The sequence below is a fragment of the Oncorhynchus nerka genome, linkage group LG9a (assembly GCF_034236695.1).
Source record: "Oncorhynchus nerka isolate Pitt River linkage group LG9a, Oner_Uvic_2.0, whole genome shotgun sequence".
NCBI classification, from domain to species: domain Eukaryota; kingdom Metazoa; phylum Chordata; class Actinopteri; order Salmoniformes; family Salmonidae; genus Oncorhynchus; species Oncorhynchus nerka.
The window spans coordinates 33,044,018-33,070,939 of NC_088404.1; the positions used below are offsets into that span (position 1 = coordinate 33,044,018).

At 42.9% G+C, this 26,922-nt stretch overlaps 1 protein-coding gene across 6 annotated transcripts; it reads left to right on the top strand.

Moving 5' to 3' along the window:
- The first annotated feature begins 14 nt into the window (after positions 1-14).
- Positions 15-25,210, top strand: LOC115114970 (serine/threonine-protein phosphatase 6 regulatory subunit 2-like). Of its 6 annotated transcripts, XM_029643428.2 has the most exons (26): positions 15-91; positions 447-518; positions 979-1,114; positions 1,396-1,534; positions 1,633-1,731; positions 1,807-1,993; positions 2,760-2,897; positions 2,981-3,046; positions 3,126-3,238; positions 3,317-3,430; positions 3,567-3,687; positions 5,657-5,848; positions 5,928-6,269; positions 6,367-6,431; positions 7,764-7,879; positions 7,970-8,055; positions 10,526-10,603; positions 10,695-10,792; positions 11,526-11,580; positions 11,724-11,848; positions 12,188-12,348; positions 12,534-12,849; positions 12,942-13,027; positions 13,631-13,856; positions 21,850-21,960; positions 22,039-25,210. In XM_029643428.2, exons 4-26 carry the CDS (start codon positions 1,407-1,409, stop codon positions 22,070-22,072), a joined length of 3,057 nt encoding a protein of 1,018 aa, XP_029499288.2. In that variant the 5' UTR covers positions 15-91; positions 447-518; positions 979-1,114; positions 1,396-1,406; the 3' UTR covers positions 22,073-25,210. The 6 variants fall into 6 exon arrangements, with proteins under 6 accessions (XP_029499288.2, XP_064878567.1, XP_064878563.1 ...); XM_065022491.1 differs by lacking the exon at positions 15-91 and having other exon boundaries at positions 145-518; positions 1,399-1,534; XM_065022493.1 differs by lacking the exons at positions 15-91; positions 22,039-25,210 and adding an exon at positions 14,170-14,297 and having other exon boundaries at positions 145-518; positions 21,850-21,876.
- The last annotated feature ends 1,712 nt before the right edge of the window (positions 25,211-26,922 follow it).

Consider the following 26,922-nt stretch of genomic DNA (forward strand, 5'->3'; position numbering starts at 1 on the left):
AGCCGGGTGGGAACGTCATAAGCAATGCGTCAATATGGGTCAGTGCTGACAGTCAGCTGATAGGCTACAGAGAGCAGCAGAGATTATGGAGGCATGTAGCTACAAATATTCATATTTATTTGTATAAACCTATCTCTAGGCTAGTTGCAGTTTTGAATAACGCCGGCTCGTCAATGTTGGAAGTACCCTTCTGACTGGGCCACCTAGTTAGCATTTTAATAATCTCCTGTTATTTTTTTACTAGGGGCATGCAGTCTGTGCTATGTTTTAAGGGTGCTACACATTTTGGAGGGACTTGTCAAGAATATTCAAGAAGCGCAGTATCTTTGGCACACCAATAAACCACACATGCTCGGCGTAGATTTGATTGCTCGTTCCCGCAATAGTGTCCGCCATTTTGATTTAAAATATGTGAGAATCCTTTTCTTTCTTGCTCCAATCTCCAGGATAAAAGCGACAACTAATTTACTGAACCTGGGATTGTCCTATACACAGTTGGAAGGGTCAGCCAGCTGCTGGTGAGTTGACAAGGAAACACTCGACAGATAACTGATATATTTGGTTAAATAACCTGGACTTGCATCACCAGTTGACTGGTTTGGAACATAAACAAATTGCTCAGCTAGCAAGTTAACAACACTGACGCACTGAAGCTAATGTCAAGGTAGGTGCTTGTCGTAGCTTAGCTGAGAATTCTCAACCCCACGATATCGTGGAGATGATAGTTCCCAGAGTCGTAGCTGTGACATGGCAAGATTGCAATAATCAGCCTGGCTATATACGCAGTCTAACGTTAATTAGCAGCGCGTAAACTAGCAACAACATCCGGATTCTACTAGCTAGCTAATATATGCTCAGACATTTGACAGTCATGGATAGCTAGCCACCTTGTTACGCAGCACTGCATCCTAAAGATGAGGAGAGTCAGCTGTGTGTGCTGGAACGCACTAATTACTGTTCTCTCTCTATCACTTTCAGGTTGCAGAGGTAGTGATGGCTTGTGTGTGAGGGAGTGTGTGTGTGTAATCATCCATACAGATTCATGACCGTTCCTACCTGCATATTTGAAATAAATGACTGAAGAGGTCTGACCTAGGACACACATTTTACTAAGGTAAGAAGAAAACACACTCACACCTGACACATTATGCTCAGTCTAGATTATATCTTTAAGTATCTGTTCACTTCAGGTTTAAAGTGCTTCCCCTGTAAACTGAGAGTGTGTGTCTGACTGTCACTCCCACCCCCCCCAATCATACCCCCTCCTTGCATCCTTCTTTAGTAAGACAATGGGAAACCTCATAAAACACAAGACCAAACAGAAAAATTAAAGTTGCAAAACCTATGATACACAGTGAAGTTGGTGTTTTCTATTCACTGTGTCTCTCCTCCCAGCAGTAGCAGCCATGTTCTGGAAGTTTGACCTGCACACGTCGTCCCAGCTGGAGGCCCTGCTTGAGAAAGACGATGTCACGCTCACTGAGCTCATGGAGGAGGAGGACGTACTGCAGGAGTGTAAGGCCCAGAACCGCAGGTTAGCCTTTAACATTAGCCCCTGCACACTTTTTATTAGCATTAGCTTTAGCATTTCCAATGCTAACAAGTGTCTGTTGGCTCCTCTCTGGGCCCCAGGTTGCTGGTCTTCCTGTCCCAGGACACCTGCATGCAAGAGCTGCTGCACCTCATCACCACAGAGCCACCTGCTGGTCTGGAAGAGATCAAACGCTTCAAGTGAGTCGATACACACACATGCACGTACGTCCAGTCAGTCACTGGGATGCTTCAATGAGCGTGTGTGTGTTCCAGGCATCCTAACATAGCATGTGAGCTGCTGACGAGTGATGTAGGGGTGATAAATGATAAGCTGGGGGGAGAGAAGCCCCTTCTGGACATCCTGTACTCCTTCCTGGAGCAGCCCCCTCCCCTCAACCCCCTCCTCGCATCCTTCTTCAGCAAGACCATTGGAAACCTCATCACACGCAAGACTGAACAGGTACAGTAATAAACACATCTTACACACAGTTAAAGGGATACTTCGGGGTTTAGGCAATTAAGCCTTATTTCCTACTTACCCAGAGTCAGATGAACTCATGGATACCATTTTTATGTCTGTGTGTGCATTTTGAAGGTAGTATATCGTTAGCTTAGTGCTTTTGTTGGAAGTCTCCACAAACTACTAGCCAGCTCCTCTCAAAAGCAGAGAAATGGACCTAACTACTCCAAAGCTTGGTGGTTGGTCATTTATATTCTTACAAAGCTATACATAGTAATCAATATTTTATAAATTCGTACATTTTTCTGATAATCACAAGAAACAAGGATCTATCCACTTCCTCATTCTGTCCCCTTGTCACATAGAGATTGCAATTTTGAATCTGTCTGTGTCACTACCCATGCGCTCACAGGCGCAATAATGGGACAGATACAGCATTGCGATCTCTGTGACAACGGAGCAGGATGAGGAATTTGATATAATCTTGTTTCTTATGATAATCAGTCAAATGAACACATAAAACATAAAAATGGTATCCATGAGTTTGTCTGACTCTCGGCAAGTAGGGGGGAAAAGGCTTAATTGCCTAAACCCTGAAGCATCCCTTTAATGGTTCTAATCTGGTTGTTGTGTTCATTTCCTGCAGAGCAAGGAGATTTCGTCTCTCCAATGTAGATTAATACATTTGGTTATAATAATTTATATTGTTGAAATATAGGTTTTCAGTTGATCTGGGTGACCGGTGGTTGTGTTGTGGTCTCTGTAGGTGATCTCCTTCTTGCGGGGAAAGGAGGGTTTCCTGGGTCTGGTTCTTAAACACATCAACACATCGGCCATGATGGACCTCCTGCTACGCCTCATCAGCTGTGTAGATCCTGCTCCTCTCCGACAAGACACACTCAATGTATGTCTCACACACACACACACACACACACACCCTCAGTGAGACTTAAAATATGTAATGGTGTGTTTGTGTTCTCTCTGCAGTGGTTGAATGAAGAGCGGCTGGCCCAGAGGCTCATAGAACTCATTCACCCTGGGAAAGACACGGAGGTGAGACACACACACACACACACAATCTACTGATGACTAGAGTGCTGTCAGAGGAGTAATGTAGCCAAATGTGTTTCAGAGACAGTCGAATGCGTCCCAGACTGTGTGTGACATCATCCGTTTGAGCAGAGACCAGACCAATCAGCTCCAAGAGAACTCTGAGGCTGACCCTCTGCTTGCCGTGCTGGAGTCGTAAGTCACTCTCTCACACTCTCTCGCTCTCTCACACACACCTACCTGTAATTCCCTCTGTCCTGTGTGTTCCTGCAGGCAGGAGTGTGTGAGTCAGCTGCTGGACAACATGTTTGTGGGAGAGAGCACAGAGAGCTGCATCGTCTACGGAACTCAAGTCCTTCTCACCTTACTGGAGATCAGGAGGCCGGGGTTGGTGTTCCATTCTCACATTCCTATAAAGCCTACCGAATAGGATGTATAGGAATTTGGTCATAGGCTAGCCCCTCTTTGACTCACAGATTTTCACAAATCCTAACTGTGTCTTTGGTGTGTGTGTGTGTTCCAGAGTGGAAGGTGTGCTGGATGTGTGTGTTCTGGAATATGAAAGGTGTGTCGTCAGCAGCATCCTGCAGGCTGTCCAACCCCACCTCAAACACTACCACCAACTACTGCTGGATCCTCCCAGGGTAAACTCGCAAACACACACACAGGGTTGGGTGGTATCCAGATTTTCATATTGTCCTTTTCTCATCCTGGGATTTACGGTATTAGTGCACAAGGTGGCACCAAAAAAACGTTTTAAAAAGCCCATCGGGTGTCTATTACCAGAATGCTACCAAAATTAGCACAAGTAATAGTGAACGAGCACAAATGAAAATAAAAAATTGCAAAGACGACTATCCAGCTCATAAAGTTATAGATGTGTGTGTGTGTGTAGGCGCTACCGAATGTCCTTTTTGGTGAGTTTGGACATTACAAAGCGAATGTGAACAGGAGACATTGTGCAAAGGAACAAAGTTTTGATGCGTACTTGTCTGAAGGAAGGACAGTACTGGCTCTGGAGCAGCATGTGAACAAGCTGTGTTTGTGTGGTATCTGGAGTCGCTAGGGCAACTGGGCCTGCCTGCTCTGCCCGGTGAAGAGGGGGGGAGCAGACAGGCCTAGAATGGAGAGGAGAAAAAATTGCAAGGACATTAAGATGGCACTGGCAGCTGTACAGATAACCCATCCAAAGGGCTTTGACTTCTCAAACATGGCAGAAAGCTAACACGATATGATGCCCCAATACCTTATTAATTCAGCCACTTACTTACATAACTAGCAAGTTAGACTTAGGGGTTGCTATCAAATCAAAGTTTATTTGTCATGTGTGCTGAATACAACGGGTATTACAGTGAAATGCTTGCTTACAAGCCCTAACCAACAGTGCAATTTCTAAGTAAAAAATAGGTACTGGGTAAATAATAGACCAGTGGAGAAAAAAAGGAAATGGCCAGTGAAAATAACAGTAGCGAATCTTTATACAGGTGGTACCGGTACAAAGTCGATGTGCGCAGGCACCGGTTAGTCGGGCTAATTGAGGTAATATGTGGGTGTATAGTTAAAGTGACAATGCATAGATGATAAACAGAGTAGCAGCAGTGTAAAATAGGGTGTTTTTCATGCAGGAAAAAAAGATACAACGCAGAAATATCTTGCTGCGTTTTTTCGACGCAGATCTAAAATTCTTCTTATTGTAATTTCTGCATCAGTTGTACTTCTCCACTCGGATGAGAGTTCACGAATGAACTGGAATTCTATCACCAGACTGCGCTCTGACTGATGTGTAGCTACATTTACCGGTACCTTTCTCTGTAGCCAGCTAAATTTTCTCAGGTAAAATGCTAGATTAACTTAAAACAAAACATTAGGAAATGTAGCTGGCTACATTCTTTCTATAAATAAACTTTAGAAATATGGCAGCCATGCATTGTTTTTGCAAAAAAAAATACCATGCTTTTTCATTGTAAGCTCATTTATTACTTATGCGGCTGCCAGCCAAATAGAGTAGCACTTCTGTTGTCATCTGATGAAAATTAAGCTATTTTCTGCCGAATGTGTTGCACTAATGTATTTTCTGTGATGGGTAACTTTAGTTGCATGTCCCTGATCACTCTATTGAAGCAAAAAAACACAACTTTCAATATAAAACACGACCCCTGTCAATACACAGCTGGACTCAACCTGCTCCCGCTTTCTCCCATTGTGCTATTTACAAACAAACAGGATATGGCTCAACTGTTCTGTGGAACTAAGGTAAGCTTCATAATGTAATGTGACCGGTGAAATGAAGAACGAGATCTGCTTTATCTCTTAACATATTGCACAAGTTGACTGCAGGTATTTACTTAAGTATATATAAAAATGTATTGGAAAAACTTCCAATAAATAGTTGTAATGTTGACGCTATTGAAAAACCATTCTGTGGCTATTTCCAAGTACCTCAGTATACCGTGCAAGCCTACACACACATGCACACCTTCAACATACACACATCCTGTATTCTCTATGTCACCCTTCCAGTCTTGCGGTGTTATACATTCTTGGAGCTGTAATGTCAGCTATTCATCACACCATAAAACTAAATTACACCGGTCTATGTGCGTGTGTTTCTAGCGGACCCCCATGCTGACCAGTCTAGGTGTGTTGGAGGTGCCACTGGGTAACTGTCGTCTCCATGTGGCCAGACTAATGGCCTCCCTACTACAGACCACTAACATGAGTTATTACACCTGTTTTGACGACACGATTTATAACAACACCGTCACACTGGAGCTCTGCAGACTCCAGACCATAAGCCTCCTACTGGTGAGTATACTCGCACACAGCATGTCCTGGTTTGTATACATATTTTTATCTGTTAACCTGTTTGTGTTGTCTGTTGCAGGACCTGTTCTTTAAGTACACCTGGAACAACTTCCTGCACTTCCAAGTGGAACTGTGTGTGGCAGCCATTCTCAGCCACTCTGCTCAGGAGGAGAGGCCCCAGGTTAGCCTGGTTATCCAGGAAAGGCCCTTGGTTCCCCTGGAGGACATTCCCCAGGCCAGCTTTGTGGCCCAGGAAAAACCCATGTTTCCCCAGAAGGAGAATCCTCAGGGCAGCCTCCCGAACCAGGAAAAGCCCAGGCTTCAGCAGGAGCCCCAGGAAAACCATGCCTTGCCTGGCCCCAAACCACCACTGCCCTCTGTTCCTCCTGACATCTCCACACATAACCCACTGGTGACTCATGTACGTGTTTCTGTCTGCCTGTGTTTCTCTGTAACATATTCTCTCTCAAGGTCTCCCTCTCCTCACTCTCTTTCTTTCTCTCTCTCTCCATCTGTAGTTGTTTCAGGACTGTCGTCTGGTTCAGAGGATATTGGAGGCCTGGGAGGAGAATGATAAGACTCAGTAAGACACTCCGTGCCGGAGAAAATAGAGCCCTAAGGAGGCGCAAGTGTGAAACGCACATTAGTTTGCAATTTTGTAATCTAAATACTGGTGCGGTGGCATTTTCCAGCCCTAACGCCAGGTTCGGCAATTTACCTGTCTAATATTAGCGCGAGGAGGGGTGGCAATATTTGAGGTGTGTCATTAAAAACAAGCGCAAAAGTGAAAGCTTCATGCAGCGCTAATGGGAAGTTTTAAGACTCACAAAAAGCATGTCTTAACGGTAATGCAATTAATACTGACATGAATGTTGAGAATGGAAGTGCAGCCTTACCAGCCATAATGCACAGTGCCCATGGATGTGCCCGTGAATCTCGTATTTACAAACATTTAATAAACAGATTGCTTTTTTTGTTTGATATCAAGCCCTCAATAGGCTGCCTTTACCCGAGGCTACTAAGGCTGGTTCAACAGCAATGCGTTGTGTTTTTTATCCTGGCATTGCAAAGTAGCTCTCCATGAAAGGTGTTTAAATGGTCTATTCGTTCGGAGTTAATTTTGCTTGTTCGAGTATCCATCTCCAAAGAGTGCCTCATCTGGTTACCAAAGACGCACTCCTCTAGACTTAATTAAATTATTCTGTCCTATAATGCAATATCAACAGTATGCCTAGGCTATATTGAGAACATGCCTCACACATACAATTTATGGGAGCCTAGTATTTTTTTTATTTTAGGAGAAGTGCAATGCGTAAGGACATGTAGGTGTGGTTAGGCACGTTGAAGAGAATTGCAACGTTGACCAGCAACACTCCAAACAGGCTATTGAGCAAACACTGGATTTAAAATTAAAACATTTCTGTTGCTAATTGTTACTGTAGCCTATGCTATTTAAAAACTGTAGGTTCAATCCACAATGGACCAGAATGAGAATATTCTGTACTCCAAGACGAATTGGTGTTGATGACAATGCAAATACTGTCAATAACCTACAGAACTTGAAACAAAACTCATTCAGTATTAAGCCATGGAACATGTTGATTCATCAAAACCCAGCCATTTCATGCCACTGCCAGCTATTGCGCTCATATTTCCCTCTGTGAAAATATAACAAATATTTCTGGCACACCCTGAACCTATTAAGCTCTGCCAGCGCTTAGATTTACCACTGCGTTAGGTTTGTTAATAGAGCCCTCAAACTGTTGAAGTTAAACAGATTCAACAGTTCAGCTGTTTTTGCTCTTGTTTTGTCATCTGTGATTGGTGTGTAATAGTGTGTCACGAGTGTAGGTTGTTAACGTTTCTAAATGTAATTGTGCATGTTACATTTTCTCATGAACGTGTGTGTTCTCAGGGCAGAGGGGGGTATGAGGAGAGGCTACATGGGTCACCTGACAAGAATCGCTAATACTGTAGTCTGTAACATGGAGAAAGGACCAGTCCGCATCCAGATCAGCAGCCTTATTACAGGTAGGGCTGTGTGTGTTACTTAGGCCTACGGACATAGCAAGCTTATTGTAGAGTAAATGTATGTGTGAAGCTCTACTGTCTGTGTTGCAGAGCTGCCTAAGGATTGCAGGGGGCGCTGGGAGAGCTTTGTAGACCAGGCCCTGACAGAGACCAACAGGAAGAACACTGTAGACCTGGTAAACATACCTGCTCACACAAATGCACACCAGTGTTTCCCATAGCATTTTCTTCAGGAGTGGTGGCAAGGGTAGCCGGGGGGTGTGCATTGGTACAAGCAGGGGACTTTGCCAATAAGCCAACGACTATCCATTTAAGTGCGCGTCTCGTCATTAAAATATATATATATAGTGTGTAGATTGAGGAACAACAACAAACTTAATCCATTTTAGTATAAGGCTGTAGCGTAACTTTTTCCACATTTTATGTTACAGCCTTATTCTAAAATGTATTAAATAGTTTCTCAATCGATGCACAATACTCCATAATGACAAAGCTAACACAGGTTTTTTTTATGTTTGCAAAAATGTTTTTTTTTTTTTATACTGAAATATGACATTTACATTAGCATTCAGACCCTTTACTCAGTACTTTGTTGAAGCACCTTTGGCAGTGATTACAGCCTTGAGTCTTCTTGGGTATAAGCTTGGCACATCTGTATTTGGGGAGTTTATCCCTTTGCAGATTCTGTCAAGCGCTGTCGGGTTGGATGGGGAGCGTCGCTGCACAGTTATTTTCAGGGCTCTTGATCGGGTTCAAGTCTGGGCTCTGGCTGGGCCACTCAAAGACATTCAGAGACTTGTCCTGAAGCCACTCCTGTGTTGTCTTTGCTGTGTGCATAGTGTCATTGTCCTGTTGGAAGATGAACCCAGTCTGAGGTCCTGAGCTTTCTGGAGCATATTTTCATCAAAGATCTCTGTACTTTGCTCCATTCATCTTTCCCTCGATCCTGACTAGTTTCTCCAGTCTCTTCCGCTGAAAAACACCCCCCGAGCTTGATGCTTGGAGTGGCTTCCGTCTGGCCACTCTACCATAAAGGCCTGAGTGGTGGAGTGCTGCAGAGATGGTTGTCCTTCTGGAAGGTTCTACCATCTCCACAGAGGAACTCTGGATTTCTGTCAGTGACCATCGGGTTCTTGTTCACCTCCCTGACCAAGGCCTTCCTCCCCTGATTGCTCTGTTTGGCTGGGTGTCCAGCTCTAGGAAGAGTCTTGGTGGTTCCAAACAACTTCCATTTAAGGATGGAGGCCACTGTCTTCTTGGGGACCTTCAATGCTGCTGAAATGTTTTGCTACTGTTTGCCAGATCTGTGCCTCGACACAATCCTGTCTCGGAGCTCTACGGTCAATTCCGTCGACCTCATGGCTTGGTTTTTGCTCTGACATGCACTGTCAACTGTGGGACCTTATTATATAGACAGGTGTGTGCTTTTCCAAATCATGTCCAATCAATTGAATTTACCAGAGGTGGACTCAAAGTTGTAGAAACATCTCAAGGATGATCAATGGAAACAGGATGCACCTGAGCTCAATTTCTAGCCTCATAGTAAAGGTTCTGAATACTTATGTAAATAAGGTATTTTTATCAATTTACAAAAACATTTAACCTGTTTTCGCTTTGTCATTATGGGGTATTGTGTGTAGATTGTTTTTAAAAACATTTAATTAATTTTAGAATAAGGCTGTAACGTAACATTTTGGAAAAAGTCTAGGGGTCGGAATACTTTCCGAACACTGTTTTTTATTTTTTTTATTTGATATATAATATTTTATTTTGCAACAGTTTAGCAGCTAAATGAATATAGGGGGGAACTCTGCATACCACAAATATAAACGCAACCATTTCCAAGATTTTACTGAGTTTCAGTTCATATAAGGAAATCAGTCAATTTAAATAAATACATTTGGTCCTAATCAATGGATTTCACATGACTGGGCAGGAGCGCAGCCATTGGTGGGCCTGGGAGTGCATACACCCACCCACTGGGGAGCCAGGCCCAAGCAATCCAAATTAGTTTTTCCCCACAAAACAGCTTTATTACATACAGAAATACTCCTCAGTTTCATCAGCTGTCCGGGTGGCTGGTCTGAGAGGATCCAGCTGGTGAAGAATCCAGATGTGGAGGTCCTGGGCTGGCGTGGTTACACGTGGTCTGCGGTTGTGAGGCCGGTTCACCAGATTCTCTAAAATGACGTTGGAAGCGGCTTATGGTAGAGAAATGGCTTATGGTAGAGAAATGATCATTCAATTCTCTGGAAACAGCTCTGGTGGACATTCCTGAAGTAAGCATGCCAATTGCACGCTCCCACCAAACTTGAGACATCTGTGGCGTTGTGTGACAAAACTGCACATTTTACTGGCTTTTATTGTCCCCAGCACAAGATGTACCTGTGTAATGATCATGCTGTTTAATCAGCTTCTTGATATGCCACACCTGTCAGGTGGATAGATTATCTTGGTAAAGGAGAAATGTTCACTTGCAGGGATGTAAACACATTTGTGCACCAAATTTGAGAAATAAGAAATAAAATAAAAAATTCTAGGATCTTTTCAGCTCGTGAAACATAGGACCAACACTTTACAACTTACGTTTAGTTTTTTGTTCAGTGTATATACACGTGTAAAACCCCTGGCTTCTGTATGTTCCAGGTGTCTCACAACCTGCGCTCCTCCAGTGAAGACGATGACCGACAGAGTCCCTTCCCCAAAGAGCTGTCACTGCAACAGGTACACGAATTTAGAGAGTCATCTACTGCTCCTACTCTGTCCTGGTAGCTACCATGATCTAGGTCTGTTTTATATGACTGATATCTTACAGACATTCTCAGACTACCAAATCCAGCAGATGACTGCTAACTTTGTGGATCAGTTTGGCTTCAATGACGACGAGTTCTCTGAACACGGCGACAACATCAGGTAAGACGCACAAACGTGACATCAAGTAAGTTCAATCAAACAAATGTATTTGTCACATACACATGGTTCGCAGGTGTTAATGCAAGTGTAGCGAAATGCTTGTGCTTCTAGTTCCGACCATGCAGTAATATCTAACAAGTAATAAATAAATAAAAGTTGCTGGAGATGAGTCAGTATGTTGGCAGCAGCCACTCAATGTTAGTGGTGGCTGTTTAACTGTCTGATGGCCTTGAGATAGAAGCTGTTTTTCAGTCTCTCGGTCCCAGCTTTGATGCACCTGTATTGACCTTGCCTTCTGGATGATAGCGGGGTGAACAGGCAGTGGCTCGGGTGGTTGTTGTCCTTGATGATCTTTTTGGCCTTCCTGTGACATCGGGTGGTGTAGGTGTCCTGGAGGGCAGGTAGTTTGCCCCCGGTGATGCGTTGTGCAGACCTCACTACCCTCTGGAGAGCCTTCCGGTTATGGGCGGAGCAGCTGCCGTACCAGGCGGTGATACAGCCCGCCAGGATGCTCTCGATTGTGCATCTGTAGAAGTTTGAGTGTTTTTGGTGACGAGCCAAATTTCTTCATCCTCTTGAGGTTGAAGAGGCGCTGCTGCACCTTCTTCACCACGCTGTCTGTGTGGGTGGACCATTTCAGATTGTCCGTGATGTGTACGCCGAGGAACTTAACTTAACTTCCTTAAGTGGTTCTGACTTGATTATGACTGAGTGTGTATGTTCTGTGCTGCAGCGCCACCTTTGACCGGATCAAAGAGATCAACTTCAACGTGGACACAGAGGACACTGTGAGTGACTGAGTCAATAGTATCTACCTCATACGAGCTTCCAGTTTTGAAATTGACTGTCTGTCATTACCTAAAATGCTCTTGGAGTACAGTCATGCAGGGAATCTATACGTATACATTGTTGTGTTTGCGTTCGCTCACAGGCTAAGACTGCAGCATTTGAGGCCTGCACTAAAGAGAAGATCCAGTTGTTTGATGACAGCGAGGAAGAAGACATCTGGGAAGAGAGAGAGATCAACTATACTATGCACACCAAGTCTAGGACCAGGTACACAGAAACGCATTAACAATACAACACACCAGGACTTTGTACACACACACACAGGCCTACATATATGCTATCTTAATTTGAGCCTGCTTCTCACGGCAGGAAAATAATCCTTCAACAGGGAATGTGGATTATAGTTAATGGAAATGTTTGTGTGGGGTTAATGCATCTTTTTTGTTAGGGAAAATCAAATCTGATATTTTAAAGTTACAAACTTTAGGAGCCTTTTAAACCTTGAATATACTAGAGATATTCTTTGAAAACAGAGTGATCCAATTTAGACCGGAGATCTACACACACACACACACACACAAGTAATGCTCTCTCTTGGTTTCTCAGGTTTGGGGGGCCACAGACGTCTGTTGGATCGGTTCAGAGTGATGGGATGAGCGATACTCCTGATAAGTCAACAGGTTCTGACACAGAGGGGGAGGTGCCTAATGAGGTCCCAGGTCAGACTGAACACAGCAAGAACATCAGCCAGACTGAGACTGCACAGAGTAAGGATGACTATTTGACCCCAGGTTTGCTTGTGGGGGTATTTCATGGGTTTGCTGTGGAGTGTTTTTGTTTGTGGGGTGTTTTTGTGGTTGTGTGTGGTTCTAGTTTTCTTTGGTTGTGTGTTGCTGTGGTAGTATAAGTTTTTGTGGTTCTGGTGCTTTTTTTGAGTTGTCGTTTCTCTCAGGCCCTGGCTGGGCGGCTAGTTTCGGGGAGGTGAACTTTAACTCCCCCTCATCTGGAGTGGACCCATGGGGTAGCCCCGCCCCCAAGCCTGGAGTGGGCGTGGACCCATGGGGTAGCCCCGCCCCCAAGCCTGGAGTGGGCGTGGACCCATGGGGTAGCCCCGCCCCCAAGCCTGGAGTGGGCGTAGACCCATGGGACAGCCATGCCCCCAAGCACGGAGTGGCCGTAGACGCATGGGGAAGTCCCGCCCCACAGCCTGTAACTACAGAGGCTGAGAAGGGCTGGGCCAAGTTCACTGACTTTCAGCCCTTTTGCTGGTGAGTGCAGCCATGTTTCAGCCCATCTTTTTTAACCTTCTGCTGCTTATGTATAGGATTATGTTATGACACGTGTGTTTGTGTGTGTTCAGTTCAGAGACAGGTTTGAGATGCACTTCTCCAGTGGACTCGGAGATCTGTGGGTCAGACAAAACTAAACCCAGCCAGGGAATGAACCGTAAGTCTGTGTGTACTCTCCCTGCATTGTGAGTTGTGTTTGTGTACACTGAGTGTACAAAATATTAGGAACACCTTCCTAATATTGAGTTGCACCCCCTTTTGTCCTCAGAACCGCCTCAATTCGTCGGGGCGTGGACTCTACAAGGTGTCGAAAGTGTTCCACAGGGATGCTGGCCCATGTTGACTCCAATGCTACACACAGTTGTCAAGTTTACTGGATGTCCTTTGGGTGGTGGATCATTCTTGATACACACAGGAATTGTTGAAAAACCCAGCAGTGTTGCAGTTCTTAACACACTCAAACCGGTGTGCTTGGCACCTACTACCATACCCAGTTCAAAGGCACTTCAATCTTTTGTCTTGCCCATTCACACTCTGAATGGCACACGTACACAATCCATGTCTCAGTTGTCTCAAGATGTAAAAATCCTTATTTAACCTGTCTCCTCCCCTTCATTTACACTGATTGAAGTGAATTTAACAAGTGACATCAATGAGGGATCATAGCTGGTCAGTCTGTCATGGAAAGAGCAGGTGTTCCTAATGCAAAGTGTGTTCACTTTGCAGAGCATGTGTGTATAATTGTGTGTTTTCTCTGCAGCATGTGTATGGAGTGTGTGTGTGGCGAGGAAGGCTCCCCTGGTAGCATCAGACACCTCTTCATCAGGAGGCTCAGACAGCGAGGAAGAGGAAGAAAAGACTGAATCTGTTACTATGGAGATAGTATCCAAGGAAATGGTCACTACAGAGACCATCGTCACAACCGCCGGACTGGAGACCATCAGACTTAACATGAATGTCAAGAACGAGAGAGCTGGCTTCAACAGGTATATACAGTGCATTTGGAAAGAATTCAGACCCCTTCACCTTTTCCGCATTTTGTTACGTGACGGTCCCTCGTTAATCTACACACAATACACCATAATGACAAAGCAAAAACAGGTTTTAGACATTTTTGCAAATATTTTTTTAAACTGATCACAATTACATAAGTATTCAGACCTTTTACTCAGTACTTTGTTGAATCACCTTTTGGCAGCGATTACAGCGTTGTCTTCTTGGGTATGATGCTACAAACTTGGCACACCTGTATTTGGGGAGTTTCTCCCTTCTCTGCTGATCCTCTCAAACTCTTGTCAGGTTGGAGGCTGCCACCACCATGCTTCACCGTAGGGATGGTGCCAGGTTTCGTCCAGACATGACGCTTGGCATTCAGGCCGAAGAGTTCAGACCAGAGATTCTTGTTTTTCATAGTCCGAGTCCTTAAGGTGCCTTTTAGCAAACTACAAGTGGGCTGTTTAGTCAATTCAAATTGTATTTGTCACATGCCAAATATAACCGTACAGTGAAATGCTTACTTACAAGCCCTTAACCAACAATTAATTTTTAAGAAAATACCCCCCCCCAAAAAAAAAGTAAGAATAACAAATAATTAAAGAGCAGCAGTAAATAACAGTAGCGGTGCTATAAACAGGGGGTACCGGTGCGGAAGCAGGTAGGTAGAGTTATTAAAGTGAGGGGTGGCTTCCGTCTGGCCACGCTACAATGTATGCCTGATTGGTGGAGTGCTGCAGAGATGATTGTCCTTCTGGAAGGTTCTCCCATCTCCACAGAGGAGCTCTCTGAGTGACCATTGGCTTCTAGGTCACCTCCCTGACCCAAGGCCCTTCTCCCCCGATTGCTCAGTTTGGCCAGGCGTCCAGCTCTAGGAGTCTTGGTGGTTCCAAATGGAGGTCTACCGGAAGGGACGATTTCAAGTTTTTTTATATATATATATTTTTTTACACCTTTATTTAACTAGGCATGTCAGTTAACCTCTCTGAACCACCCATCTGGGATAATTGGCATCAGCAATGCTGAATAGCATAGCGCAACAGTCAAATAATATTACTAGAAAATATTCATATTCATGAAATCACAAGTGCAATATTTTGAAACACAGCTTAGCCTTTTGTTAATCACCCTGTCGTCTCAGATTTTGAAATTATGCTTTACAGCGACAGCAATCCAAGCGTTTGTGTAAGTTTATCGATACCGTAGCATTATGTACACTTAGCATCAGGAAGCTTGGTCACGAAAATCAGAAAAGCAATCAAATGAACCATTTACCTTTGATCTTTGGATGTTTTCACTCACGAGACTCCCAGTTACACAGCAACTGTTCCTTTTGTTCCATAAAGATTATTTTTATACCCAAAATACCGACGTTTGTTTGTCGCGTTATGTTCAGAAATCCACAGGAAGGAGCGGTCATGACAACGCAGACGGAAATTCCAAATAGTCTTCATAATGTCCACAGAAACATGTCAAACATTTTTTATAATCATTCCTCAGGTAGTTTTTAAAATATATATTTGATAATATATCAACAGTGTGTAGCTTTTTCCATAACAGCGGGAGGAACAATGGCCGTTTTACTCAATTGAGCACCAACTCACTCTGAGAGTGAGTTGTGATCCTTCACGCTCATTTTTTCAAAATAAAAGCCTGAAACTATGTATTAAATGAAGAACAGGCACGCATAGGAACAGAAGTTTCAAAATAAGAGGCACTTCCTGATTGGATTATCCTCAGGCTTTCACCTGCAATATCAGTTCTGTTATACTCACAGACAATATGTTTACAGTTTTGGAAACTTTAGTGTTTTCTATCCTAATCTGTCAATTATATGCATATTCTAACATCTGGTCATGAGAAATAAATAGGCTGTTTACTTTAGGAACGTTATTTTTCCAAATGTAAAAATAGTGCCCCCTAGCTTCAAGAGGTTAAGAACACATTCTTATTTTCAATGACGGCCTAGGAACGGTGGGTTAACTGCCTTGTTCAGGGGCAGAACGACAAAATTTTACCTTGTCAGCTCGGGGATTTGTTTTTGCAACCTTCCGGTTACTAGTCCAATGCTCCAACCACCTGCCTTACATTGCACTCCACGCGGAGCCTGCATGGCATGCTGACTACCTGCTACGTGAGGGCAGCAAGAAGCCAAGGTAAGTGGCTAGCTAGCATTAAACTTATCATATAAAAAAAACAATCTAATCATAATCACTAGTTAACTACACATGGTTGATGATATTACTAGTTTATCTAGCGTGTCCTGCGTTGCATATAATTGATGCGGTGCCTGTTAGTTTCTCATCATAATCACAGCCTACTTCGCCAAACGTGCGATTTAGCACTGTCATTGCACCAAACCTAACCATAAACATCAATGCCTTTCTTTAAAATCAATACACAAGTATATATTTCTAAACCTGCATATTTAGTTAATATTGCCTGCTAACATGAATTTCTTATAATTAGGGAAATTGTGTCAGTTCTCTTGCGTTCCGTGCAAGCAGTCAGGGTATATGCAGCAGTTTGGCCCACCTGGCTCGTTGCGAACTGTGTAAAGTCCATTTATTCCTAACGAAGACCGTAATTAATTTGCCAGAATTGTACCTAATTATGACATGACATTGAAGGTTGTACAATATAACAGCAATATTTAGACTTAGGGATGCCATCCGTTAGATAAAATACAGAACGATTACGTATTTCACTGAAAGAATAAACTTTTTGTTTTCGAAATGATAGTTTCCTGGATTTGACCATATTAAATCAAATCAAATTTGATTTGTCACATACACATGGTTAGCAGATGTTAATGCGAGTGTAGCGAAATGCTTGTGCTTCTAGTTCCGACAATGCAGTAATAATAAAGTGAAACTTTGAGCATAGGAAACACATTTTAGATCGTAGATGATACATGTTTTTACTCCATGGAGGAAAGTGTCTCCAGCGTTAAGTTGAGATCCTGTAGTCCTGAACATACTGCCTCTAACCACTGAACTGAACATGGTGCTTGCCTACGGAGCTGTGAGGGGAACGGCACCTCAGTACCTCCAGGCTCTGATCAGGCCCTACACCTAAACAAGGGCACTGCGTTCATCCACCTCTGGCCTGCTCGCCTCCCTACCACTGAGGAAGTACAGTTCCCGCGCAGCCCAGTCAAAACTGTTCGCTGCTCTGGCCCCCCATTGGTGTAACAAACTCCCTCACGACGCCAGGACAGCGGAGTCAATCACCACCTTCCGGAGACACCTGAAACCCCACCTCTTTCAGGAATACCTAGGATAGGATAAAGTAATCCTTCTCACCCCCCTTAAAAGATTTAGATGCACTATTGTAAAGTGGCTGTTCCACTGGATGTCTTAAGGTGAACGCACCAATTTGTAAGTCGCTCTGGATAAGAGCGTCTGCTAAATGACTTAAATGTAAATGTAAATGTAAATGACCAACGAGTAATCTAACCTAACAATTTCACAACTACCTTATACACACAAGTGTAAAGGGATGAAGAATATGTACATAAAAATATATAAATGAGTGATGGTACAGAACGGCATAGGCAAGATGCAGTAGATGGTATCGAGTACAGTATATACATATGAGATGAGTAATGTAGGGTATGTAAACAAAGTGGCATTGTTTAAAGTGGCTAGTGATACATTTTTTACATCAATTGTTCCATTATTAAAGTGGCTAGAGTTGAGTCAGTATGTTGGCAGCAGCCACTCCATGTTAGTGATGGCTGTTTAACAGTCTGATGGCCTTGAGATAGAAGCTGTTTTTCAGTCTCTCGGTCCCTGCTTTGGTGCACCTGTACTGACCTCGCCTTCTGGATGATAGCGGGGTGAACAGGCAGTGGCTCGGGTGGTTGTTGTCCTTGATGATCTTTATGGCCTTCCTGTGACATCGGGTGGTGTAGGTGTCCTGGAGGGCAGGTAGTTTGGCCCCAGTGATGTGTTGTGCAGACTTCACTACCCTCTGGAATACCTTACGGTTGTGGGCGGAGCAGTTGCCGTACCAGGCGGTGATACAGCCCGACCGGATGCTCTCGATTGTGCATCTGTAAAAGTTTGAGTATTTTGGTGACGTGCCACATTTCTTCATCCTCCTGAGGTTGAAGAGGCGCTGCTGTGCCTTCTTCACCACACTGTCTGTGTGGGTGGACCAATTCAGTCTGTCCGTGATGTGTACGCCGAGGAACTTAACTTACTACCCTCTCCACTACTGTCCTGTCGATGTGGATAGAGGGGGTGCTGCCTCTGCTGTTTCCTGAAGTTCACGATCATCTCCTTTGTTTTGTGACGTTGATTATGAGGTTATTTTCCTGACACCACACTCCGAGGGCCCTCACCTCCTCCCTGTAGGCCGTCTCGTCGTTGTTGGTAATCAAGCCTACCACTGTACCACCACCGTCTGTAGACTTGATGATTGAGTTGGAGGTGTGCATGGCCACGCAGTGGTGGGTGAACAGGGAGTACAGGAGAGGGCTCAGAACGCACCCTTGTGGGGCCCCAGTGTTGAGGATCAGCGGGGTGGAGATGTTGTTACCTACCCTCACCACCTGGGGGTGGCCCGTCAGAAAGTCCAGTACCCAGTTGCACAGGGTGGGGTCCTATGTTATAATTAAGTCTATGATTTGATATTTAATAGAGCAGTCTGACTGAGCGATGGTAGGCGGCAGCAGGATCGTAGGCATTCATTCAAACAGCACTTTCGTGTGTTTGCCAGCCGCTCTTCGCTGTGCTTCAAGCATTGAGCTGTTTATGACTTCAAGCCTATCAACTCCCGAGATTAGGCTGGTGTAATCGGTGTGAATTGGCTAGCTAGTTAGCGGAGTGCGTGCTAATAGCGTTTCAAACGTCACTCGCTCTGAGACTTTAGTAGTTGTTCCCCTTGCTCTGGGCCGCGGCTTTTGTGGAGCGATGGGTAACGATGCTTCGAGGATGGCTGTTGTCTGTGTTCCTGGTTCGAGCCCTGGTAGGGGCGAGGAGAGGGACGGAAGCTATACTGTTACACTGGCAATACTAAAGTGCCTATAAGAACGTCCAACAGTCAAAGGTATATGAAATACAGATGGTATATAGAGAAATAGTCCTATAATTCCTATAATAACTACAACCTAAAACGTTTTACCTGGGAATATTGAAGACTCATGTTAAAAGGAACGACCAGCTTTCATATGTTCTGAGCAAGGAACTTAAACGTTAGCTTTTTTACATGGCACATATTGCACTTTTACTTTCTTCAACACTTTGTTTTTGCATTATTTAAACCAAATTTAACATGTTTCATTATTTATTTGAGGCTAAATTGATTTTATTGATGTATTATATTAAGTTAAAATAAGTGTTCATTCAGTAGTGTTGTAATTGTCATTATTACAAATACATTTCAAAAAATCGTCCTATTAATCGGTATCGGCTTTTTTGGGGTCCTCCAATAATCGGTATCGGCGTTGAAAAATCATAATCGGTCAACCTCTAGTTCCAAACTTCTTCAATTTAAGAATGATGGAGGCCACTGTGTTGGAAACCTTCAATGCTGCAGGCATTTTTTTGGTACTCTTCCCCAGAGCTGTGCCTCGACACATTCTTGTCTCGGAGCTCTACAGAAAATTCCTTCGACCTCATGACTTGGTTTTTGCTCTGACATGCACTGTCAACTACAGTACCAGTCAAAAGTTTGGACACATGGTTTTTATTTATTTTGACTATGTTCTTCATTGTAGAATAATAGTGAAGACATCAAAACTATAAAATAACACATGGAATCATGTAGTAACCAAAAAAGTGTTAAACAAACCCAAAAATATTTGATATTCTTCAAAGTAGCCATCCTTTGCCTTGATGACAGCTTTGCACACTCTTGGCATTCTCTCAACCAGCTTCATGAGGTAGTTACCTGAAATGGATTTGAAATAAAAAGGTGTGCCTTGTTAACACCCCTTAAGGATTGGACCCTTTTTTTTTTCAAATTTTCCCCTTAAATGACACTCAAATCTAACTGCCTGCAGCTCAGAACCTGAAGCAAGGATATGTATTTTCTTGATACCATTTGAAAGGAAACACTTTGTAGTTTAGAAATGTGAAATTGATGTCGGAGAATATAAATCAATTTCAAATCAAATGTATTTATATAGCCCTTCGTACATCAGCTGATACGTTTCTAGGGAGTTTTTCCTAGCCACCGTGCTTCTACACCTGCATTGCTTGCTGTTTGGGGTTTTAGGCTGGGTTACTGTACAGCACTTTGAGATATCAGCTGATGTACGAAGGGCTATATAAATACATTTGATTTGATATCTCAAAGTGCTATACAACATTTCTAATCTGTTTTCGCTTTGTCATTTATGGGCTGTGTGTAGATTGATGGAGGGAAAAAATAATTGAATCCAATTTAGAATAAGGCTGTAACGTAACACATTTTGTTAAGTCAAGGGGTCTGAATACTTTCCAAATGCACTGTATGTATGAGAGTACTCATTTGGCACTGTCTTATTTCTGATTATTTTGACTCACCATGTGCACCACTTATTTATTTTTCTTCACCTCACACAAGTCAAGCAAGTTTGTTTTTTAGCATCCATTGCGAATGATCGTTCCTCAGTATTTGAAATATCTTTCAAACACTCCTTGCCTCGCTTATCACCAAGCCGCGTGAAAGAGCTAAATATCACGATCTGATGATCCCAGTGGAAACATCATAAACAGCTTACTGTCCCGAGCTCACACAACTCTGCGGTTAGAGATAAGTGCCTTGCTCAATTGGCAGATTTTTCACCTAGTCAGCTCGGGATTTGAACCAGCAACATTTCGGTTCCTAGAATGTTCCACTTCACTAGCAATAGTTCAAGACAGACAGAAAGGGAGGCAGAACAAAGAGATTAATTTGATTTGACAACCAGAATTTTCATCAGGATATTTTCTGCTGTTTTTATTTGTCGGCCAATGTATTTGACTTGACGATGGAACTTATAGGCCTACTGCTACATCTGATTTATGCTCTCATTTCTTTAGCTGCAAGTGGATCACAGTATCAATGTGTCCATATGGCAGAGGCTTGTGCTCTCCCAATAGTGTCATTTACATTTAAAAAAAAAAAAAAAATCATTTTACTTTATTAACCACGTGACAATGATTTTGAGATACAAACATTTTTTTAATTAAACTGTTCCATGAAAAATGCGCATGTAAAAATAATCCATAACTGGTTCGCAGATTGGTAGAAATGGTAGGATAAATTGTAAGCTTCCCCAGACTTGAAACTCACCAGCTGCCTATGGTCTTTACTATTACATCTATTCAAAAAATTGTGAACGCACGTGCACAGATGGGAGGTCCCGTGAAAAAACGTGCCCTCTTATGGAAATCTAAGGCCCCTCCCAACTGATTCGTTCTGGTGCCTGGTCTAAGTATGTTCCCCTCCCTGCCTTACTGTCTACACCACTCATCTCATCTCACCTTCTCTCCCTCCCACCTCTTTTCCTTTCCTTCTCTTCCTCTCCTCCACTCTCTAATTTTGTCTCCTCTCTCGTCCAATCCCACATTTCCTCCCCTCTCCTCCTTATGTAGTGTATGAGGTCTCCAACCACTGAGTGTGTTGCCTGTGTTTGTTGCATTGGGAATGTGTTAGAGTGTACAACACTTTGCAGACCAAAAACCAATGGTATGTGTTGGCCACATGTTAATTCTGTTAATAAGGCATTGAACTTTGTGTGCAGCTGCATGATAACTAACTGTTTGTGTGTGTGACCTTTGGCTGGACATCCCTCTGTTCCTCTCTGACCCTATCACTATGCCTCTCTACTCTAGGTCTACAAGGAGAACATCTGAAAAGGCTTAGAAGTCCTATATAGTGCACTACTTTTGGCCAGAACCACATAGGCCTGCCGCATAGGGCTCTGTCTAATAATAGTGCCCTCTACAAGAAATAGGCTGCTATTTGAGACACAAACAAGATGTTCTTAGTTGTGCCTTTCTACTTTTACAGTGAGGTTGACATGAAAGAGAAGGAAAAGGAGAAAAAGAGGGTGATGGGTGGAGAAGACCTGCTTAATGCCACAGCTGCTCCTCTCACAGATCGCCCTGCCACCGTCACAAAGTAAGTGTGTTTCTGTCTGTCTGTGTTGTGTACCTGCTTCTTCACTGACACCACCCCCACCCTCCACTCTCCCCACAGAGAGACACCCTCCTCAGCAAATGGACCGGCCTAGTACTGCGCTACCACAACACTTACCCACTCCATTCCCTAGCTAACACAACCACACTCCACTTCCCAACAACACTCTATGACATGCAACATCCTGTATTTGTGAGCAGTGCTGTCCTGTCATTGGTCCATGTCAAGGACATCTATGGTGGTTGAGCAGGACAAAAGCAGAAGAGAAAAGCCAGTTCAGAATCCAGACCACAGCTCTTTAACACCAACAACCAATAAACAGATTAATGTGATGTTTGTCCCTGCCCTTCTGCTGAAGTCTCTCCTACACACCTATCACCACTCTACACACTGGGACATGACGTGTGTGTGTGTGTGTGTGTGCGCGCATGTTAGTGCTGCACAATGAATCAAATTCACATCGACATCGCAATATTGACATGTGCAATGTCCTTGTCTCAACATCCAAAGTTGCAACAATAGTTTTAAAACGCCACTAAGCCGCGTAAGGAAAGTTTTTATAGTTTACTCTGTCGTCCCTCTTGCGGCATATTCACACTCACACCAAGACTCTACCCCTGTCAATCAAGCAGCGCATTTCCTTCTCCTCCTCGGTCAATGCAGTCAACAGATTGTTCTAAACAAGAACGATGCTTCTTTCCACTTTGCTTCCTAATATACAGTACCAGTCAAAATTTTGGACATACCTACTACTTTTCTTTATTTTTACTATTTTCTACACTGGAAAGCTCCAACAGGTGCTTTGCATATGTGGGTACTCCTTCAAGATTGTTGGAAAGGTATTCCAGGTGACTACCTCCATAAAGCTGGTTGAGAGGATGCCAAGATTGTGCAACGCTGTCATCAAGGCAAAGGGTGGCTACTTTGAAGAATCTAAAATATATTTTGATTTAACACTTCTTTGGTTACTACATGATTCCATATGTGTTATTTCATAGTTTTGACGTCTTCAATGTTATTCTACAATGTAGAAAATAAAGGAAACCCTTGAATGAGTAGGTGTATCCAAACTTTTTACTGGTACTGTACGTGTTTCTATGATTCCAACAGTTCACCCAAGTGTTTTGATCTTCATCACGAGTCAAATTGCTATTCATTTTTGAGGGTTATCATGCAGCTCTAGCACACGCACATGATCCAGCTTTATGTCGTCTTGTTAGTTCTTATCTCTCCAGCTGTGTTTATTTATTTATTTTGCACTTAACTTAAGCTCTTTGTTGAGTAGAGAGACGAGATACTCTACTCCCGCTGTAGTCATCCTCAGCCCAGAGCAAAGTCTGAGGCCTGGGGAGGAAGGGAGTGGGTAGTCAAGTACTGACTGTAAGATCCTCAAAGCCAAAATGTGTTCCTAGTTTAATTTATTTGACTCAATCATTTTATTATAGAAAATCCAGAATGATTATGAAAATCAACCACTATCTTTCTCTCTCTTTGTGTGGACTATTATAAGTAGTGAAGATATTGGTTGTGTCTGTGCGGTCTCTTTGCTTGCGTGTGGGTGTGTGGAAGATTTGGGATATATATTCTCAAGTTAAAAGAGCATTCCTGTGGATGTGATGAAAGCACACCTGTGTGACGTCACATAAACACACAGCATGATTACACACACATACTCAGTGTGAGTATTCGCACACATAGAAAAGACTATATATACACACACACACAAACACAGCGTGAGGCATACACACACACACACACACACCACTACCTGAGTGTGCGCACACACACACACAGTGTCAGACATACACTGCTACCTGAGCGCAAACAGTCACACCCTTCCATATCACCCCTCCACAGAGCTGTGTAAATGTAATATTGTGACATTTGAACTTGTATTAGGTTGTGGTATAATGTAAACGTATTATGTAAACAGTATATAAATAAACACATCTATTTTTGGTATCAATTCAGATGTATTGGAAAGCGGTTTGCTGTGTGTTGAAATGAGGCAATAATGACGTCTGTGTTTTGGTTTTTACCCCAGCATCAGACGCTGTAACCCTGCTACATGCTTTCACGTGGGGGGTGGGGGGGTGCACATGTTTGATATATTGGAAATGTCTTCCATATACATACAGTTTTGGTAAAGGAGGAAATGGAATGCATATGTTCCATTGACCAGATTGGCGCACATTCAACAAATTGATCTAACGAAGTGAATATTCGTCAGTTACAAATATCATGATTTTTTTTTATTGCAACAGGCCCACAATGTCGGTGCTTAAGTCCGATTTTTGTGTTATTTCGCTGCATGGAATGCAGATGATTGCTAAATGCTAACTCACATTCGTATATAAGCTGGTTAGCAGAGCTAGCATACAGAAAACGGAGGTAGTCAAATTTGTTTTTAACTGTAATGCAGTTGATTGGTAACGATGACATGAACATGTGTTGGGGTTGACGTCCATACCAGCATTATACTCTGGTTTTTAGAGACTTGTGAACTTTTCCCCACGCATTCCCATGGCAATTCCATTATTTTGGTCAAGTTCGATTGATCTCTTTACTGCATCTATGCTATAATCATGATCTATCATACCATCAGTTTAAAAATAGATCTCTCTCCCTCCTTTCTCTCAGAGCATAGCATGTCCTTAATGTTATGTGGTTTTATGTTTTTAAAGCACTTTGATGGTGTCACAACCACCAAGGTTTTTCCTCACAGCTGAGGAGATGTTTGACTTAAAGGAATCAGTTTGAAATATTAAGATTTTTAAATAACTATGTTATATGATGGGTTTTTATCCACAGATCGTGATGCCAAAGTCTCTTCCAGAGTGGGCTGGGTCTCAATCCTATAAGAGATAGTCTTCTTCCTCAGAAGTGTCCAGGGGATTAAAAAGGGGTTGTGTAAGTGGTAAAGGCTTAGGTTCAGGAGAAGCGTATAGGGTAGAGACAAATGAAATAGGCTAGATTTGGGACTGGGAGAAGGATCCACCCTGAGTCAGGGTCTGAAAAAGCTAACTAGTTGTACAGGGTTACCTCATACCTTCACCCCAACACCACACTGCATCTGACCCATACGTGTGTATGTGCTTTCTGAGGTCAGAAGCCTTTTGTAAAGGGCGCGGCTGCTGGTGGTTCATTTCTGTATAAGTAATAGGTATGTTACTGTTGTCAAACCCTAGCCTGTATGTTAAGATATCAAACTAATAAATATGTCAATCATCAATACTGGCTTCTGAATGTCATTGCTTAATGTGCTGAATATGATTTATGAGTGGCGCGCGCAAGCAGCACCCAGCACGTTTATCTTTAGTTCAGGTGAGTAGTGTGGTTGGGTTCCACTTGCAGTCCAAAACACAAAAACATTATACACACGGTTATTTAGGTTAGAAAGAGTCAATAACCCCTCGACTTCCACACACAGCTACTCGCAGACAGGAAACACCTGCATTCTTTCTGATAGATCTCCCTCCCTCAGTCTCTGTGATATGAGACACACAGTACAGACACTGCTGCTCTCAAATCAAATTCCTGATGAGTTTGAGGCCAAACACCATACCGTCTCTCACACACTGTCTAAAACAGACATTCTGTCTTTCTGTTAGTCTTCCTCTCTGTCTTTCACACTCCGTGCTGCTCTGCTGTGGAGAAGCACCGCCACAATGCGTAGGCTACATTAAGTCACCAGGAAGCTGTGAAGCGCTGGGGAAGCTGTGGAGCGCTGGGGAAGCTGTGAAGCGCTGGGGAAGCTGTGGAGCGCTGGGGAAGCTGTGAAGCGCTGGGGAAGCTGTAGACTTGCAGGATTGTATTTGAGTCTGTTATTAAATGTGTATGTTTACTGCTTTTCATTAAATCATGTATGGCTACAAATATTGTAGCCCAGGCCTGTATAGATTTGTTCATATGAGCAGAATATTGTATATTTGTTAATGTGGTTATAGAAGGGGCCGAAGGCTAAAAACAGCCCATATCTAGTTTCTAAAATGTATTTTTGTTCTATCTATTTTTCTTACACTGTCCATTAACATCAATTCACTATAAAACCTTTAATCAACAAAAAAGCTGACCAAAATACAAAAAAGAAATGGGCCTGAAACATTTGATTTAAAATAACCAAAAAATACAGGTTACATGGCAATGAATCGCCATTAAAAACTAGTTCAGGTCCAAATCTTTCAAGAATGTGCTTAACATTCTGGTCTCATACGGATTGTCGTTGAGACCAACATCCATTTTGTTGAAATGGATGTGTCATAAAGAAGTGTCCAAGTAGGCTAGGTGCTCATTTTTCTCAGATTAATTTTGCACATTTGTGTGGTATAAAAAAATATTATTAGAATGTATCCAGTCATGTAGAATTTCAGGAAATTATTTTAGAAAGGGCTATGTTTTTCTCAGTATATGTCCCCGTCAGTCCCTTCAGGGCTGCGTTCCTGGTTATGAAACTCTGGTGAAGTCCCTGTTGCTTGTTCTGACCTAAGAATAATGAATGCTGAGGGTAGCAATGCAGATTAGCATATGAACGACTTGCAATTCGATTGCTGGACTATCAAAGCCATCCATCGAACCCATTTATTCAGATCTGGTAGTTCAAAGAGGATCGGTTCAAAGGTAATTGATTGGGCCTATTTATTGTTCATTAGCGGCATACATTTGTATTCATTCTCTCTTAAATCTCTTAAAATAGCCTTACTCGTCTTGTGCAATGTATAGCCTTCTGCACTGTTGGTGAGAATCTTAAGTTAATAATTATTTAGACATGAGGTGAATATAAAAAGTTTTTTTTTTTTTAAAGATGCTGGGTAGATCTTTTAGTATAATAGCCTATAGAGTCAACTCAAATATGGTAAAATATTAAATAGCCTACATTTTCCATATCATAATGAGACTAAATTAAATTACATAGACCAAATGGATTTGGTCATGTTTTCCTATATT